This window comes from Canis lupus, chromosome 3 (assembly GCF_003254725.2).
Source record: "Canis lupus dingo isolate Sandy chromosome 3, ASM325472v2, whole genome shotgun sequence".
Classification (NCBI taxonomy): domain Eukaryota; kingdom Metazoa; phylum Chordata; class Mammalia; order Carnivora; family Canidae; genus Canis; species Canis lupus.
Window position 1 is genome coordinate 117,381 of NC_064245.1, and position 19,407 is coordinate 136,787.

General features: G+C 40.7%; 1 protein-coding gene across 10 annotated transcripts in view; it reads right to left on the reverse strand.

The window, feature by feature from the left end:
* Window positions 1-925: 925 nt before the first annotated feature.
* Window positions 926-19,407, reverse strand: part of APC (APC regulator of WNT signaling pathway) — a 128,220-nt gene continuing 109,738 nt past the window's right edge. For all 10 annotated transcript variants that reach the window (XM_049107822.1, XM_049107820.1, XM_049107816.1 and 7 more), the window contains 5 exons: window positions 16,334-16,473; window positions 15,707-15,784; window positions 15,304-15,420; window positions 10,635-10,849; window positions 926-8,360 (listed from right to left, as the gene is read on the reverse strand). In XM_049107822.1, coding sequence (XP_048963779.1) covers window positions 1,784-8,360; window positions 10,635-10,849; window positions 15,304-15,420; window positions 15,707-15,784; window positions 16,334-16,473 — 7,127 coding nt within the window. In that variant the 3' untranslated portion in view covers window positions 926-1,783. The remainder of the gene's footprint in view (window positions 8,361-10,634; window positions 10,850-15,303; window positions 15,421-15,706; window positions 15,785-16,333; window positions 16,474-19,407) is intronic.

A 19,407-nucleotide genomic window follows, 5' to 3' on the forward strand; every position in this document is an offset into this window, starting at 1 on the left:
GAGGCTCCCGGGACTTCACGGGCGTCGCAGGGACGCGCTTACTCCTCCAGCCCTTCCCCGTGGCCACTGCACCCACTCTCTCTTCCCTTCACCAAATGCAGAGCGCAGGAATGTAATCACGTACCCAAAAAGTACCTGAGCATCTACCCTTCTTTACCCTCTGGCCACCCGGGACGAATTCTGGGAAGATAAATTACCTGCTGACGGCCTGTAGCCGTTTGCGCCTTCCCGCTGGGGGGCGGGGGGTTGGGGGGCACCTGAACACGGCCCGCAGCTCTGCCCACCACAGCCAAGCCTTCCTCAACTCCCAGGGGACTTTAGATGCTCTTCTGAGTACCTTAACAGTATTAAATCTACCTCCGAGGTTCCACATGATTTGTATTTTCTGAGCCGGGCAAAAGGAGGCCTCTGGCTGCTGGAATTTGCCCTAAGGTACAGGGTGAGAAAAGGGGCTCCTTCCAGGGGAGGGGCGACAGGGAAGCGAAGAGACAAGACGTTACACTCCAGGGCGGCCTCGGAAGACAGTATGTATACCGAAGAATAATCAACTTTTCAAGTATAGAATTCTTTCTATTAAGAAAAAAAGAGACATTCTATGTGGATCTATGATGCTCAGTGTCCGGTCCTGCGCTGGGTAGCTCACGCTGCTAGTATACGAATCTGTCTTAAATCCACTCCAGTGGACTAAGAAAAAATACTAACTATTGGGAGTGCTAAACTAATCCCATATATGAAAAGTAAGTTTCAGGAACGGTTAAGTGCCAGCAGTTAGCTTCAATTGTTTTTATTACAGTAAGAGGAATTTTACTCTTAATGCATAGAATTTGAAGAAAAAAATTTATATAAGCTATTAAAAGAGGCCTTTTTGACAATTATTAATACAAACGTGAAATAAGACCCTTCAAACAAATACCAATTTCAGTAATAGTTTACATACAGCAATAATTTATTCTGAAATGTTCATTTAGTTTCTGTTGAGACACGATTCGTGTCTCGTTAATAAAAGAGCAGCCATCTCACCTCAAATACCAGAATATACAACAAGTTACAGCATAGCAAAATCCTACCTACTTTCAGATAAAATCTAGTTCAGGTAAAATAGTTTCATTCAATGCTTTACAGTGACACAGATTTTTTGTTTTGTTTTGTTTTTTTGTTTTGAGCACAAAATAGTGTAGCGTGTTACACCGCAGCTATCTCTATGCACATGTGACCACAGAACCGTTAATCGTTACTTCGGAAGGTGAACCATCAGTCTCATTCATGCAGCAAAGCAAAGCAGGCTGGGTAAGCTTGTTCGTCAGGAACCATATTACTGTGAATTTCACAGCCACATGATTAATTGTGATGTTAGAGGGACTCACGAGGACTAAAACAGAATGTTTTTTTGCATAAACACCGATTTCTCCCTGATGTCAGTTTAGTCAGTTTATAATCTAGAAATGATTGAGGACAGCAATATCTCATACCCTCTATCTGTAGTGTTCATTATTTTAGGACAAGCAATAATTAAAGGGCGAGGGAAGGGATGCTACTTAAATACGTGGCAAACAGACTGTACAAATATACTTGGCTTTACCACCTTCTTCCTAACTACCAAGGGCGCTTCCCAAAATATGACCAGTGAAGACAAAGGATACTATCAAATATGGCTTCCAGAACAAAACCTCTAACAATCAAACCTATTTACACAATTTTTCAGTCTTTTTGAAGTTTCATCTGAAACAGGATTTCTACACAGCGGCTGTGACGGACAGCTTCCCGAGTGCCACCATCCCGGCTGTCACACGGATGTCACGAGGTAAGACCCGGAATGGCGCTTAGGGCTCTGGGTTCCGCCGGACTCGGCGCCCTCAGTCTTGGAATCCCGCTTCTTTGTGGCGGTGGCCACCGGCGTGGGGATCTGGGACGGCCGGGCTGACGTGCCGTCCGCGCTGCTCTTCCGGGGGCTCGGGTTGTAATTAAAGGGGGTCACTCTGGCAGCGACGGTCCCGCTGGGGGAACTGTGCTTGCTTGAGCTGCTGGAGCTGAACGGGGTGCGCTCGGCTGCACAACTCTCGTTCGCCTCTGGTGCAGGGACAGGGTTACTCGGTCCCGGCTTTGCCTCCGTTCCCTTCTGGTCGGGGGCCTCTACCTGGATAAAGGAGTTCAGGCGGTTTTCCAAACCCACAGCGCGTACGGGGGCACTGCCGTTACCCACACTTGGTTTTCCCTGATTATCTTTTGCATCTTTAGCGTTTGGGTTTCCCTTTTCCAAAACAGTGTCAATCACGGGGGGCGTGTTTCCTGTTGGGGATCTCCCGGATCGAGGGTTGTTAATGGGACAGTCCTCAATTCTCACCCAAACATCCTCTGTTTTAGAAACAGCAGGTGCCATTTGATAAATTAGAGTCTTTGATTCAGCACCATTTGCAGCACCTGAGGAAGTGGTCTGAGAGGTACTATTTGTGGGAGAAATCTCATTTTCTTTTATTTTTCTCCATGTTCCTTTTGTGGATACTTGGTTTTCCTTAGTTTGTTTGGTTCCTGAAATCGAGTTCACGTGTTTTTCATCCTCACTTTTTGCTTTTTCACTGGATTCCGATGAAGCAGAAAGAATGGAGGATGAACTTCCAGTTCTTCTCCAAGTGCTTACTCGAGGAAGGGATGACGAGTGCTTGCTGTGCTCCCGTTTCCAGGTTCCTGACCTATTAATTGGAAGTCTCGAAGGACTTTCAGAATGGGAGCGTGCAATATCATGGCGCTTTGCTGGTCTTCCGTCATTGTACTCTATGGTGGGACTGAGATTAGGTGGGAGTTTGCGCCACCCACCAGACTGAATGGACGGATGTGCGGACAGAGACATATCAGGAAGGGAAGGGCTTAAAACTGGAGTCTGTGCCTGGGACCTAGTGGGAGAATCTGGTCTAGAAGATGGAGAGAGAGATTCAAATGAAGCAGATTCCTCCAATTTTCTCCTTAGAGTTGGGCTTGGAGCTTCTTTGATGAAAGTTGACTGGCGTACTAATACAGGTCTCTCTGACCTATCAGATTCACTTCCACTCGATTTAGTTGAAGACATTCTAGAAAGTTCCACCTTTTTGTTGGATCCATTGCTATTACTCATCTGATTCAGTCCTTTGGAGGCAGACTCACTTCTTGGGATACTACTGCCATTCTTGGATAAACCCGTTTGTTTGCTAAGGTTCTGCTGACTCATCTGTCTGCCTGGAGACGTATAGGACATCTTCCCAGACCCCGAGGACTTGGTCGACGCAGTACTAGGGGATGAAGTCCTTGGCAACTGAGATAATTTGTTAGGAGGACTTATTCCATTCCTACCAGGAGAAATGGAGTTCCGCCCTGGAGACTGCATGGGTCTACTTAATGGCTGTTGGGCAGGTCTCGAAGGAGTGGAATCTCTCGATCCTGATCTAGATGGCCCTTTATTTGCCCCAGCTGGCTGGGGGGCCGGCCTGGTCACAGGGCTTAATTCTGACTTCACGGATGGCTTGGTTCCTCTAGGAGAAGTGGTGGCTGTCTGACCCTCACTGGGACTTTTGGAGGCTGGAGTTTTAAGGGGTGGGCCTTTTTTAGAAACCGGACTTGTACTTGAAGAGCTGTTTCGAACTCCTGGAATATGAATCATTGTCCTGCCTCGAGAGATCGAAGGCATGTTTGCTTGAAGGGGCTGTTTCATTTGGCTTAAAACCTCCGAATTAGATCGAATTTTTCCAGTAATTAAACTTTTATAAACTTTTTTGCCTCCTTTGATTCCTTTATTTTCAGATTCTATCTTTTTAGTTTCCAATGTACTCTTCTCCCCGGGTTTTAGAATTCGTGGGCCCTTATTACTTGTAAAGGGTTTTTCCTCTTGGTCGGGTGTAAGATGAAATGGTGACCCCAGACTGATTCCCGATTTCAGTGAAAGGATGGAATCTGAGTCGGATGAAGCTTGTCTAGACAAACAGGCAGCAGCGGCGGCTTGATGTAAACTACTTACTATGGAATTTGCACCTTCCTGAATAGCTTTCCAATCAAAATTTTCTGAATCTGGGGATAAACCATGTTCTGAATCTGGTCTCTGTATATCTTTCAAATCAAGTGTCAAGTCTTCTGCTAATATGCCGCTCATGTTTCTGGGACTATGCTTTTCAGTATCACCCTTGAGTCTTGAAGGCTTTTTCTTTTTTGGCATTGCAGAACTTATACACTCCTGCAACAGGTCGTCTTCAGAATCAATGCTTAGAGAACTGAGAGAACTGTTTCTCGAGAAACAAACGGGGGTGTCTTCAACGTGAAAGGATTTAGGTGCGTAACCCGATGCCTGAGGTTTACTGGGTTCTCCCTGGGAGTCAGGGGGCTCGGCCTCTTTGAGAGGTTCATTTTCTTTGTTATTGTTGTTTTCTTGGTCAATGTCACTAAGAGAGCTTAGAGAGGAGTTCCGAGAAAAGCACACTGGAGTATTTTCGATAGCAAAATTCTGCAATTTCTCATCAGTTGCTGCCCCTCTGTCTGGTAGGTCTTTGGAGGACTGTGGAAACGTGGGCTGCTTCTGCAGCACGGGTTTAGACTGACCTCGATTTACGGGGTGTTTTGTAACAGCCTGGGTTTTATTAGCGGATTGTTGATTAGAGATTGGTTCTGTGTGGCTGGGGACTTTAGCTTCTGAGTCTTTATTTTCTTTCCCTTTTCTTAATTCAGCCTTTTCCCTGGAAAGGTCAACATCATCATCCTCAAAATCTAGAGAACTCAAAGAATCATTTCGTGAAAAACAGTACGGAGTTCCTTCAATGGGCGTGTAGTGATGAGGTGAATCGAAAGTAAAACTTCCTCTGACTCGATCTTCGTTACTTGGTAGCTTATCATTGAAGTCCTTGGAATTATTTTTCAAGTTCTGTTTCTTTGAATCTTTGTTGTCTGAGAAAGTTCTTTCAGCATTTACATTATTTTTCGAGTCTGTGTGTTTTCTTACACGTGTCCTGTATTCGGCGCTCTGTGGTATAGGTTTTACTGGTGAAGTAGGTTTCTTTTTCTTGCCATCTAACTGAGTTTTGTTAGTTCCAGATGAAGACACAGACGCCTGCTGGACCTGGTCCATTATCTTCTTCACACGGAAAGGCTTGTGACTTTTTCCTTTGGGCATAGCAGAATTAATGCACTCTGCGAGAATATCCCCCTCTTCTGTTTTACTGTCATCCAGCTCAGGTATAGTCACCGCCGGGGCTTTTCCTCTTTGAGCCTCGTCTGTACTTCTGCCTTCTGTAGGAATGGTATCTCGTTTCTCGAATTCACTTGGCTGCGCCCCGGCTCTAACCCCTTCTCCAGCAGCTAACTCATTTGGAGGAGATTCTATTGTCAGATCGCTTAGAGACGTAGCTGTGGAGAAGTTGATAGGCGTCCCTTCGACACAGTACACCCGCGGCATATCCTCTCCTGGGGTGAAGCTAACATGCTTTTGTGCCTGTAACCTGTTTTGCGAGGGAAGGAGTTTGTAGACGGGGAGTTGACTTGGCTTCCTTGCCACAGGGGGAGGTAATTTTGGAGCAGTCTGGGCTGGTTTTTTGGCTTTGCGTGAAGATTTTGTTGGCATGGCAGAAATAATACACTCTTCAAGTATTTCAATATCATCATCATCTGAGTCGTCTAACAGGTCTTTTTCAGAATCAGTAGGCTTTTCGGGCTCTTTTTCCTGGTTTTCATTTGCTTCTTCAGGCTGCTCAGACTCAGTTTCGTTCCCATTGTCGTTTTCCTGAACTGGAGGCATTATTCTTAATTCCACGTCTTTCTGTATAAATGGCTCATCAAGGCTCAGAGCACTCAGGCTGGAGGAACAAGAAAATCCATCCGGAGTACTTTCTGTGGCAAAATGCAATAGGGTGTCAGCGTCTGGAAGAACCTGGACTCTCTGAACTGCAGCATTCACAGCAGCTTGCTTAGGGCCGCTCTCTCTCTTCTCGGCAGCAGAGGCTTTGTTTTTAGGGACCTCTCGCTTAGTCTGAACTGTCTGAGGGGGAGGGGGAGGGGTTTTACTCCTGCTTGGTGGCATGGTTTGTCCTGGGCTATCTGGAAGGTCACTGGGGCTTATAATGCCACTCACCATGCCACTGCAGGGTTCGCTCTGAACAGAGCTGGCAATCGAACGACTCTCAAAACTGTCGAGCGAACTGACTGACGTACACCTGCTAAACATGAGCGGAGTCTCCTGAACATAGTGCTCTGGTGGACTTTTAGGGGTCTGAGCACCACTTTTTGATGGAGATTTGGCCCCTGAAGAAAATTCAACAGCTTTGTGCCTGGTTGACTCTGTAGATAAACCAGAAGCCTGAAGTCTGCTGGATTTGGTTCTGATGTGCGGTGACGCTGCTGGAACCTCACTCACAGCATCTTCTGTTGTCCTTGTCCCACTGTTTTCTTTGATTTCTGCTCTTTGTAGGGTATTAGCAGACTCTGCCTCCTGCGGTGCCGGGTCACATCCGATCTCATCTTCAGCTGAGGACAGAGAGGATAGTGAACTGCAACGCGAGAAACAAATTGGGGTGTCCTCTACACAGTACGTCTGTATCGTTTCCTGGTTGATAGAAGGAACTTTGCAGGAGTTGGCTTTTGGGGTCTGGCCATTTCTACTTTGTGCTGAGCTGGGATGGTGCTGAGTCTGCCTCTTGGCGCTGGATGAAGGCGTGGATGTATTCTCACTGCTTGCAGAGAGGTGTTCAGTTTTAGTGCTTTGCCCAGAGGAATTCTTTGAGAATGAAAATGGTGGTTTCTGTGAGGAAGGAATGTCTGTGGCATATTTTAAACTATAATCAATGGGCTGATCCACGTGATGTTTTTCTTCATTGTACTTTATGCTATAATTTGTTGGTCTTTCTTCTTCCTCGTGTTGCTCTTCCTCAGAGTAACGTTCACTATAGTTGGTTGGCTTATCGTCTTCATAGTCATCTTCCTGACACAAAGACTGGTTTACGTTTTGATTAATTCCATGATTAGAACCTACTCGATTCGTTTCTGAACCACTGGCTCCTCTTGACCTATATGGGGAAACACATTCCTGCTGTCCAAAATGTGGCTGGAACTTGAGGTGTTTATCATCAGTGCTCTCAGTATATACGGGGTAAGTTGTGCTTTGACTTCTTGATTGTCTTTGCTCACTTTGTTTTATTTCGTCTTCTATTATATGTTTGGGTCTTGCCCATCTTTCATTCTGTGAGGGGCTTTGCCTTCCAGAGTTCAACTGCTCGTCTGAATACTTAAGACTATAATTTATGGGTGTATCTAGCTCTCCATCGTTGTCATCCATATGATTTGCACTATGTATTTTATGGGCTAGGTCAGCTGGATATTGACCATAGCTGCAAAATTTACTTTCGTCATCTTCAGAATAGGATTCAATGGAAGGCTTCATCTGACCTCTTTTGCCATAACCATCACTACTACTGACACTGTTTAAACTATCATTTGAAGATCTCTTGTATTCCAATTTAGCATAAGGCACAGGACACGTCCTGTTTGAATTTTCTGACTTCGTGAAGCTGTATGTGTTTGCATGTGTGTGGGCAGTCGAGCTTCTTCTTAGTGTGTTCCTCTCATCTGTCCCACAGTGTAACTCAGTGGTAGACCCAGAACTTCTGTCTTCCTGGGAGGTGTGAATGGCTGATACTTCTTCCATGACTTTGGCAATCTGGGCTGCAGTGGTGGAAATCTGCAAACCTCGCTTTGAAGACGTGCCTGGATTTTCCGTTGCTGGGTGGTAGTTGCCTAGGCTAATTCCTCGTTCTCTCTCCAAACTTCTATCTTTTTCAGAACGAGAACTGTCTAAACTTCCTCTTGATGAAGAAGAGCTGGGCAACACTGTAGTATTTAAATATGGTGAAAGGACAGTCATATTTCCAGTATTAAAATTGTCTGACCTATTATCATCATGTCGATTGGTGTCAAAAACATAGTCACCATACAAATTTGGCTTGTGTCGTTGCTTGTTACGATGAGATGCCTTGGGACTTAAATTGTCAATATTGTCAAAAGTTTCTGATAAATGCTGAGCATCTAATTCTGCTTCTAGGGCTTTTTGTTTCCTGACATGAAGAGATGGCAAGCTTGAACCGGGAGACATAATATTGGCATCCTTATACTTTGCAGGTCTATTAGCCATGAGATTCCTTAAAGCTGCGGCACTTCCCATAGCAATCATTTTGTGCTTTGAATGAATGAGGTTCTTGAGCATGCTGACTGCCCCCATGTCCCATAATGCTTCTTGGTCTTTTGGATTTCTTGCTGAGAGATTCCACAAGGTTCCACAGGCATTACTAACTATTGTCAAACTGTGAGATTTCAAGTGTTGTAATAAGGTTTGCAGGCAGTTGTTCTCTCTTAGGATTTGCCTGAAATAAAAATAAGAGATCCAAAATTAAGGTAAAAATCTGCTTATTATAACAAATAAAAGATGAGAGAACAAATTTAAATCTAAAGAGATTATTAATAGGCATAATAAAACTGCACCAAATTATACTACAAATTTCAAGCACTTCACATCTCCCTTTGTTCCTAGTTCATTTAATGTTAATTTTTTAAAAGTACTCATATGTCAGGCTGAAAGAAGTAAAAGTGTAATCTATTCTGCATTTCCTATTCCAACCCAATAGCTTTTCAATTTTTTTTCCTGGGGCACTTGGGTGGCTCAGTCAGTTGAGTATCAACTCTTGATTTTGGCTCAGGTCATGATCTCAGGGTTTTGAGATGGAGCCTTGCGTCAGATTCCCCAGTCAATGAGCAGTCGGCTAGGGGATTCTCTCTCTCTCTCTCTCCCCCTCCCTCTACTGCTCCCCCCCACTCAGCAATGTGCACACGCACTCTCTCTAAAATAATTAAACTTTAAAATAAAATTTAAAAAATTTTTTCCTGAGCAGATACATTTGCTCTATTGACATAGTGAGAGTTCCTCGATGAATGTGTCATGAACTCTTATGCTGGGCAGGTCACTGTGGTTACTCCGTCTATGGACGGGTGCCACAGGGCTGACTACAAAGACATCCTGGAAGGGATGGCGGAATGGATCGCTTGATATTCACGTAGCCAGGGAGCACACTGTAGGCTCCGACACTGGCAAACTGACTTTTCAGAATAACCTCTATGCTCCTGGATGGATTTTGTGACAATGCCCTCCTCCTTAGAAGTGTGCTCTGCCAAACTGTGTAGTTGTTACTTCCAAAGAAAGGTTTTGAAAATTTAAAGATAATTATAAAAATAAAGGTTGAGAGTTAGCAATTTGGGACTTGGAAGAGCTGTAGCTTGTTTAATGCATGGTCAACTTAAGACTAATGATAGAACTTTAGAGGGCTTTAAAACGGATGGGCAACGGTGGACAATGAGCTTTAACATGACAATCTTCTCTCAGCAGCCCAACAGACACCTGAATGCTTACTGAGCTTAAGTGGTCTTTGTATGGCAGAGGGGGCTATAAGGCTTGTTTGTGCATCAAAAACCTCAAGAGAAGATGTTCACATTCTTTACAAGTTTTGTTACTAACAGTAACTCATGGTCTTTCTGAAAATGACAAGCACTATTGGATAATAAATAAATATGCTGTGAAAATACCCAAACGTATACTTTTTTGAGGGGGAGGAGGGACAGAGGAAGGAGGAGAGAGACAGTCTCAAGCAGACTCCACACCCATCAGAGCCCAATGCGGGGCAATACCTCATGAGCCTGAGGTCATGACCTGAGTTGAAAAAACACAGAACCCAAGTTCTGAAAACGTGTGCCGCGTATCTGAGATGCTTTCTTAGGTTTCACAGCCCTAGATGAATGGCTGTTGGCTAAATAATATTAAGATTACTTAATATAATCTCCATAATATAATAATGATATTAAGACACTATTAAGAAAAATGTCAACTATTGGGGGTGTCTGGGTGACTCAGTTGGCTAGATGTCTCACTCTTGATTTTGTCTCAGGTCATGATCTCAGGGTGCTGGGATCAAGCCCTGTGTCAGGCTCCACACTTGGTTGGGAATCTGCTTCTCTCCCTCTACCCCTCCCCTAGCTCTCTCTCAAAAAAATAAATAAATCTTAAAAAAATATTAAACTACCGGATCCTCTGGATCATATCCATAGATTGTTTTTTTATAATCCTTATATTCCTTTAAGCCATACTAACATAAACAATGGGATTTCATTCTCTGTAGCATTCGTGACTTTTTCCCCCATTATATGGATTATACCTACCAACTATCATTTGTTTATTTCTATACATCTTTATACTATAAACTTTTATTAGAATAAGTATACTAACAAGTAAGTTAGGGATTAATAGCTATCTTTTCACTGTAATAAATTTGGTTTAGCACTTGCACAATTACACAAAATAGTGCTTACAACTAGGTCTTCCTGAGGGTATGAATTCTACACTAATTCATTTAAAAGTAATATAAAACTCTGTATTTAGGGATCCCTGGGTGGCGCAGCGGTTTGGTGCCTGCCTTTGGCCCAGGGCGCGATCCTGGAGACCCGGGATCGGATCCCACGTCGGGCTCCCGGTGCATGGAGCCTGCTTCTCCCTCTGCCTCTCTCTCTCTCTCTCTCTCTCTGTGACTATCATGAATAAATAAATAAAATCTTTAAAAAAAAAAAAAAAAAAAAAAAAACTCTGTATTTACCTGTGGTCCTCGTTTGTAGCTATCAAGCTGGACACATTCCGTAATATCCCACCTCCACTTTCGATAATGGCTAAAGTATTTGTCTGGCTTCGGTAAGTGAGAGTGCCAACCAGGAACGCAAGTGCACCATCCACAGCACATATATCAGCTTTATTCTCAGTGCAGTGTGCTGACAAATTCCATAAGGCACTCAATACACTTTTGAGGGTTGATTCCTGTTAAGAAACAACATGTGTCATCTAATTAGAGTTGGAATATGCCTCTTACAATTTCTATGCCTACTTCTATTGAGTAAGTTGTTACTGTTAGTATCTCCCCTGCCGCTCACAGGCAACGTATCAGGTGCTCCACATTTAGAAAAACTGAAAAAACACCCAACAGAACTTAAGTTAGTGAGATTCCCCACAGAACAAGCAGGATACTCAATTAATGACTGTTTTGAACTTTATTCTAAGTGTTTAGATGTACACACGTATCTTAAAAAAGCTCATATTAGAATATGAAACATAACTGATGTGCATTCTGAAAAGATAACATTTGCATGATAATAGAAACCAGAAAAAAAAAAACCCACCCCTACATGCTGATATGGAAAAATGTCTAAGACATATTATTAAATAAAAAGAGCAAGTTGCAGAGCATATGTACAATATTCTGTTTGTATACAAAGCAGACATATATGCTTCTTTGTGGCTGATTCAAAAGTAACAATATAACTTATTACAAAGTAAGCATATTCGAAAAACTCCCAAGTCCTTAACTCCCACAGAAACAAAGTAATTCCAGAAACCAGAACTTCCTTGGCATAAAACATCATAGGTAGTAAACCAGTAATAAACCAGTAAACCGTCAACTTGTAATTGCTACAAAAACCAAACACTGAGTATATAATTAAGGATATCTGGTTAAAACTCGCCAAGATCCTGATGTCAGTTTTTCTTACTATAAATCAACCAAGGAACAAACACTCATTAAAAATCTACTCTGTGACTAGAGGCACTCCAGAGGATACCAATGTGGCAAACTGACACCTGCTAATAATTTACTTAGGGGGAAAAAAAGGCAAAACCATACATATACAAAGGGAAGATTACTGCTATTTGAATTTATTTATTTATTTTATTTTTTTGCTATTTGAATTTAATCAAACAAATAAAATAGTTCATGGAGGAAAGCAGCTCTGTGGAAGATAAGACCTATTGTTGCTCCCGGCATGGAAGTGGGAATCAGCAAGGGAGGACTGAAGAATATAAAGACGACACAGAGGAGATCCAAGTCCAGGTGAGGGGAGACAGTAAAAGAAGGCCTTGAATGTCAGGGCAAACACTTTGGGCTCAACCCAATAAACAGCTGCTGGGTCCTCTTCATCAAAAAATTAAGAGAATTTAGGAGAGCAAGTACTATTTATCAGGAGGCAGGGCAGAAGTGCTTTCACCGATGGAGAAATGAGAAGGTTAGGAGCTCAATTTTAGTTACACTGTGGTTGAGGTAGAGATGGGACATTCAGAGTATCCTGAGAACAGAGAAAATAGCAACAGTTTAGCGGTGTGAAGTGAGCTCAACTACAAATGGCCCAGAGATCAGAGGTGAAGGTTTTGTTTCAAAGCTTTATAGTTAGAGGAGATGAGAAATGATTAGAAGTTGCTAAGTATAGGTGGTAAAAACAAAGGAAGGAGTTTCAATAAGGTGTGTGATCCAAAAGTATCAAATATAGGTGTAGGTAGAAAAGAAATCCCAAATTAATCTATAAACCTAGATTTGGTTAGAAACAAAATTAGAAGGACCTGAAGGTATGGCCAGTGAAGAAATGGGGCTGGTGACTTGTTCATTGTTTTGGTTGCTACGGAAATGGGAGAAACATTGCAGGAGTTACAAGAAGCAACAGATAAGGGTTGTTTGTTTGTTTCCAAAATATTGGGCTTCTTAAAGACAGGGTTGAAACAAAAGAGCCATCTCTATACCCAGTAGAGAAGATACAGAAGACAGGAGTGAGGGACTCACAGCTTTGAGTAAACAGCAATGCTTGGGGCACAGAGTGCACGGAAGGAAAGGTTCTGTGGAGGAGAGTAGGGGCGAGCCCAGTGAGCTTAAAATGAGCAGTGCATTGGGGATTAAACTGTGTTTAATCAGGAGTGGAAAGGTAATTCTGACTCTCCTGCTCATTAGTAGTGAAGCTTAAAAGGAAGAGATGATGAGTTAAAAAGAGAATGTTCTGAATGACTATTGCATTGAATGTAGAAAAAGAAGTCAAAGGTAAATTCTAATACTGTTAACCAGAAGCAGGCCCAAACCAGAACCGGATATTTAAATTTCTGCTGAGCCAGTTTTTCCAAGACTGGGCTTTCCATTTACAGATGAAAAAAAAATTTATAGATGATGATCTTTTAAAATACTACTCTTCCTTTTAAAGGAGCAGGGTATATCTTTCCATTCATTATGGTCTTCTTTTGCATTTCTCAGTAGGGTAATAAGCCTTTTAATCTAGATTTCTCAATTTGTAGCAACAAGTTTGTATAAAGACCTTTGAGGTCCTTGAAACAAAGTCATGAGCTCTTAGCAAGAGTACAAGTTCTCATGTCTGTTTTCATACAGACACATTAAATCTTTCTGAAAATACACACACACTTGATTAGATTAGGGAGTCGTAAAGTGTGGACTCTAGTTTTTTGGCATAATTTTAGTGAGGTATAATTGGAGAACAATAAACCACATTTTTCAAATGTGCAGTACGATCACTTTTGATGTAGGAGTATACCTGGAAACCACTGCTACAATCAAGATAACATTTATTACCCCCAAATTTCCTAGTACCCTCTTGTAATCCACTCCCAGCTCCAGGCAACTGTAGATCTGTTTTCTGTCATTATAGATTATTGCATGTATCAGCAGTTCATTTTTTTAAAAGTTTTTATTTTTTTAAAGATTTTATTTATTTATTCATGAGAGACAGAGAGAGAGGCAGAGACACAGGCAGAGGGAGAAGCAGGCTCCATGCAGGGGAGCCTGATGCGGGACTCGATCCTGGGGCCCCGGGGTCATGACCTGAGCCGAAGGCAGATGCTCAACCACTGAGCCACCCTGGCGTCTGGATAGTCCAATTTTAAAATAGCCAAATGGTATGCCATTGTGGACCTCCCCTAATTTGTTTATCCATTTACCTGTTGATGGGCACTGGAATTACTTCTAGTTTTTGGCTATCAAACAGTACTGTTGCAAACATCTGTGCTTAAGACTGTGTGGATACAAGTTTCTGTTTCTCTTAGTTAAATACTTAGGATTGGAATGGCTGGGTTGTGTGCTTAGTATATGCTGAACTTTAAAACACTGCCAAATGTTCTTCAAAGTGGCATACCATCTTACATTCCCACCAGCAGTGCATGAGAATTCCAGCTGTTTAATGTCCTTGACAACACTTGGGTAATCTTTTACATTTTAACCAATATAATTTGTATAATGGTATCTCACTGTAGTTTTAACTTGTATTTCCCTCATGGCTAATGGTGTTGAGTATCTTTTCAAGTATCTTGGGCCATTCATCTATCTTCTTTCCTGCAAGAAATACAAGTGTTCTGGGGTGGCTGAGTGGCTCAGTCGGTTAAACATCTGCCTTCAGCTCAGGCCATGATCTTGGAATCCTGAGATGGAGCCCCACATCGGGAGGCTGCTTCACCCTCTCCCTCTGCTGTTCCCCCCACTTGTGCTCTCTTGCTTGCGCACTGGCTCCTAAATAAGATCTTAAAAACAACAACAACAAAAAAGAAAGAAATACAAGTATTCTGCTGATTCAAGAGTGTTTTAAAGGTATTTTTATGTAGACCCTAAGTATATTTGAATATTATTACTACAACCAGTTTTTAGGTTGAATACTTTTTTCTAATGATTTTTCAGTTGATTTTCTTGGGTTTTCCTTGTATAAAATACTTTCACAAAAATACATAAACAAATGAAAACAAAAAATTCTTTGCCTTCTCTAAAAAGGAAATTTTGAACAAAAAAATGCAGGGTCTAGCAGGATTGGTTGGGTGAAAGGAAGCCCAAATTAGCTAAGAAGATCTGCTTAGTCCCTCCCAAATTCCAAGTTTAATTATTTCTTTTTAAGTTACCTTAGTTTCTGAAGTAGATATGCCACCTGATGATATTTCCTTTTGTCAACAAATTATTATTTGAAGAATTGTTTACCCCTGGGTATGATTACCTCTTGATAAGGTGACTATCAGAACTGAGGACTCTGGAGAGCATGGAGGTAACAATGATACCACATACACAATGATTCTCCACTTGGGGTGGTTTTTCCCCTTTGCCCCTCCGGGGCACCTTTGGTAATATGTGGACACATCTTTCATTGTCATGACTGAGAGGAAGTGTATTAGTATCTAGTGGGCAAAGGTCAAAGATGTGCTTAACATCCTATAAGGCACAGGTCAGTCCCTTTAAAACAAGCAATTATCTGGTCCAAGATACAAACAGTGTCAAACCTGAAAAGCCCTGACTTATCCTAGGCGCTTTGTACAATCTTTTCCATCTTAATACTTTATGAGTTTGGATTAAGTCTAAGAACTGGTGAGATAAGCAGGTCAGAAATTAGGGAATCTCAAAGGGTGGGAAAGGGTAGCAAAAAAGTAACCCAAAATGAAATCCAAATTAGAATGTTAAATGTTTTCAAAGGTACCTTTTTAACTTCCAAAGCACATTCCATCAATGCTTTCACACTTCCAACTTCACGCAATGTCTTTTTACTATTTACATCTGCTCGCCAAGACAAATTCCTCAAAACACTTGCAATAACCTGAAAATGAAATTAATTCTAGAATAATTTGAACATAAAATAACATACGGTTGCTTTGTTTTTAATGCTAGTGGTAAGAGTAGAAGTCTACTAATAAATTCCTCCTAAATGTTAATATAGTGCCAAAAGGAATTCATACAATGTAATTGTTTTCCTTTATTCTGGAGTTAAAGTAACCATAATTGAAACACGAGATACTGAATACTCAGCCACAGCTTGAATTAATCTAAGCCAAGGTATTAATCCACTAATATCCAGGAAAAACATCTGAAATTCTAACTGGTACCTGCTGTAAGTCCTCACTTTCAGATTTTAGTTGGGCCACAAGTGCTCTCATGCAGCCTTTCATAGAGCAGAGTGTAGCCTGTAAAATGAGAAATAGAACAGAGGGTCAATAACAAGGCAACCTGAAGCTGTGCTCTATTTTTGACTAATAAACTTCAAACCCAGTTTTAGTGGTCTCATTTTAATCAGCCTAATATTTTACCAATAAAGACCTAGAACCAGATTACAGAAAGGAAGTCCTTTGTGATCTGTTCTTCTCTTAGTAAACTGGAAAAGTAAAATGAGTAAGTGAAAAGAAATGATAGGCAAAGGGTTTTAAGGTCAAGTCTCTTATTTGGATGGAAGGGATATATGTATAACACATCTGTCAATAGGATTTTTAGATTTTTGCTCTCATTCCTGGGAATAGTATTTTAAAGCGATTATATCAATCCATTACTGTGTTCCATATTTTGCCTTTGTTTAGGCATAAAACTATCAGATGAGTAAAAATATGCAGTGGTGTTTGAAGTTCAGTTTTTTAAATCAGTGTTTAATCAGGAGTGGAAAAAGAAAATTAGTGAAAAGCAGTTTGTACAAAACTAACTCATACCAGAGATCCATAAGAAATGGATCTTATAAAACGTACCTTGTTGGCTACATCTCCAAAAGTCAAGTTTGTCAGAGCCATTCCAGCATATCGTCTTAATGTAATACTGTAGTGGTCATTAGTTAGCCCATACATTTCACAGTCCACTTGCAATAATTCTGCAATGGCCTGTAGTCCCCCTAATTTAAAAAGGGCAAGAGGAAAAAGACAATAATCTAAAATAAAACAAGTGATACCTAGTTTAAAAATTAGGAAAAAAATCTCAAAGGATGAGGATATATGGTTTAAAAACATCTTTAGAATTACAAGCTACAAAAAATGTTACAAAGAACTTCTGTGTAATACTCATAAAATACAACTGATATTTTCTGCCAGTCTTCTCCACCCTCCACACCCTTGCCTTACTGAGTGATGTGAGCATTATACTTTATTTACTACATGTATACTGTATCTTGTCATTGATGAAGAAGGCTATGTTCTAACACTAGGTCTTCCTGCACAAGGCAGAGAAAGGTAACTTATTTTTATTATTACAACTTTACAGATAGTCTCTAATGTTACACCTTAGAAATCCTGAAACTTCTAAATGAAAACTGTGCATGAAGCAAGCCTATTTTTTTTATGAAGAATTATCTGTTCAACATATTACTAAGTTCTATAAAACCACTTATTATTTACGTATTTTAAAAAATTTCTTACTTTTCTTTGATACTCACAAGTGTCAAATACCAACTACGCTAGAATTTAGTACTTTCTTTCCCCTGGATTCCCACCACTGGGTATGCTCAACAATTCCCACAGTGGTCAACACTAGGAAGGCAAAGAGGAAAAGGAAAAGGAAAGGGAAAGACAGAAAGGAAAGGGTAGTAACAAAACAGAACCAAGAAAACAAAGGTAAAGCAAAATGGTGAGTAAATGTATAAAATAAAAATGGACATGGAAGCTATTCAAAATAATATTTATCATCACTACTAATCATCATGGGACTGGGGAAATATTTTTGTCACAGAGAAGTGGCTTAGACAGAAAAAAGGAGGATGAACATAAACAGGTGATTTTTGGAAATTCTAAGTCTAAACAGCCAGGTTATTAATCTGGAAGAGGACCTGTACATTTAGTATTTTCATGAATTATCTAGAAGAGGAATCTGCAAGTTCACAAAACAAAGTTCTGACTTGGGTCAAGAATTCCAAGCCAGGAGAATTAACTGTAGGAAGATTGGTGTAAATCTTTAGGACTAGCAGCAATGACAGATAAGTTTGAATGTAGATAAGTGAAAAATAATTTGGTTAAGGAAAGCCCAAACTGTATTTAGGAAGATTTTCCTCCATCCACCCACGATGATGGAAAGATACATATCCAGTGAACACAATACAGTCACTATTTTTATGGATCTTATACATTAGAAAAAAGCAGACTCTTGAACAACTAATTTACATATAATGGACTGTGTAGAAGCACAGGGAAAGGTATCAGGTGGACTGAACCTAGATTGAGAGTACCTAGAAAAAGGCTGAGGAAAGAATGTTTAAGTTAAGAAAGACTTAAGGGATGAATGAGTATCTAAGATGAGTGGGGCAGGAATAATTAAAAAAAAAAAAAACATTTTAGGCAGATGAAACAGTATGTGCAAGAGCCCGTGAGCCTAAAATACTATGAGAAGGTCTCACGGTGAGGCTACAAAATGGGTAGAGGCCATATCATGTAAGACTTTATATGTCACCCAAAGGATTTCAGCCAGAGGAAGGAATGATTAAATATACATCCTAAACAGATTCCTGTGGTTGCAGAATGGATACCTGTAAGTGCGAGCCAAGTTAAGACAAAGATGTGCAGAGTAGGGGAGAAAATAGTGGCCTGAACTGGGACTGAAAAGGAGAGCAATGATTTGAGATAAATCTAAGAAGGAAAATTAAAGTACTCAGTGCAGGGGATAAGGAGGATAGAGTTATGGGATGTCTTCTGAGATTCTGGCCTGAGGAACTGGGCTGACTGGCATATGCCATTTTCTGAGAAAAAGAAATCTGGAAGAGACAGAGATTTGGGGCTGAAGGATATAACAAATTCAGTTGGGGCAGCTGAGTTTAAAGATGTCTGAAAAATCACTAAAGTGAAGATATCAGACGAAGAATGTGATGATGTGTCTCAAACTCAGGAGAGGGAACATGGATTAAAATGTAAATCTGAAAAACACTGTAACTGAAGCCATAGATTGGAGGATATTGTTTAGGGAGAGATGAAGAAAACCTAGGACGGAGCTTTGAGGAATTCCCACCATTTAATACTTGAGTAAAAGAAAAGGAGCCAATGAAAGAACTGAGGGCTTTTGACTCAGGGAATTGAATTGAGAGTGACTGATGATCTAAAGACCGTGGCCCTACATAATGAATGATAGGGTCACCTAGATGTTGAGCATATCTATAAAGCAGGCTATTGATACCAAAGCAAAACATACTGCGCTTTGTGCCTATGTAAAATCCTGCCTTGTATGGCAATATCTGTGATACTTTCTTAAGGAAAGTGAAATGATCTAATAATAAAGAAGGTCTCAAGAAGGCACTAAATGAACAGTTTTTTTTTTTTAATGTAAAAACTAAAACACTTAGGATTTGAACCTGAAAACAAAGATTAAGGAAGGATATGGTATCAACAAAAGCATGGAGAAAAAAGAACATCTGATAAAATTTAGGATATCAGATAAAAGAGAGAGCTTTTTATGATTTCAGGCCAATACAAAGAAACATTTCTGTAAATTTTAAGGCAACCAATACAATTCATGTCAAAACTATAAATGGATTCACAAATATATGATGTGAATTCATGACTGACAATAAACAGGTTGCCCTTAGAAAACTAAGGCTGTTTCAAGGTAATATGCAGAGGTGATAAGCATAGCCTTTCACAGTTTGCTCAGTGTGTTTAAAAAAAAAAGTGGTCCAGATGGACCAGATATTACCCAATGTGTGATCTCATAACCTCAGAGCTAGTAGAGGACCAATGGTTTGAACAGAAACCATTCAACAGAACCCTTAAATTTAGATTTATATATATATAAAGGATAATAGAAAGATGACATTTAGTTTTAAAGAGTACATTGTTTTACTTTTCCTCGG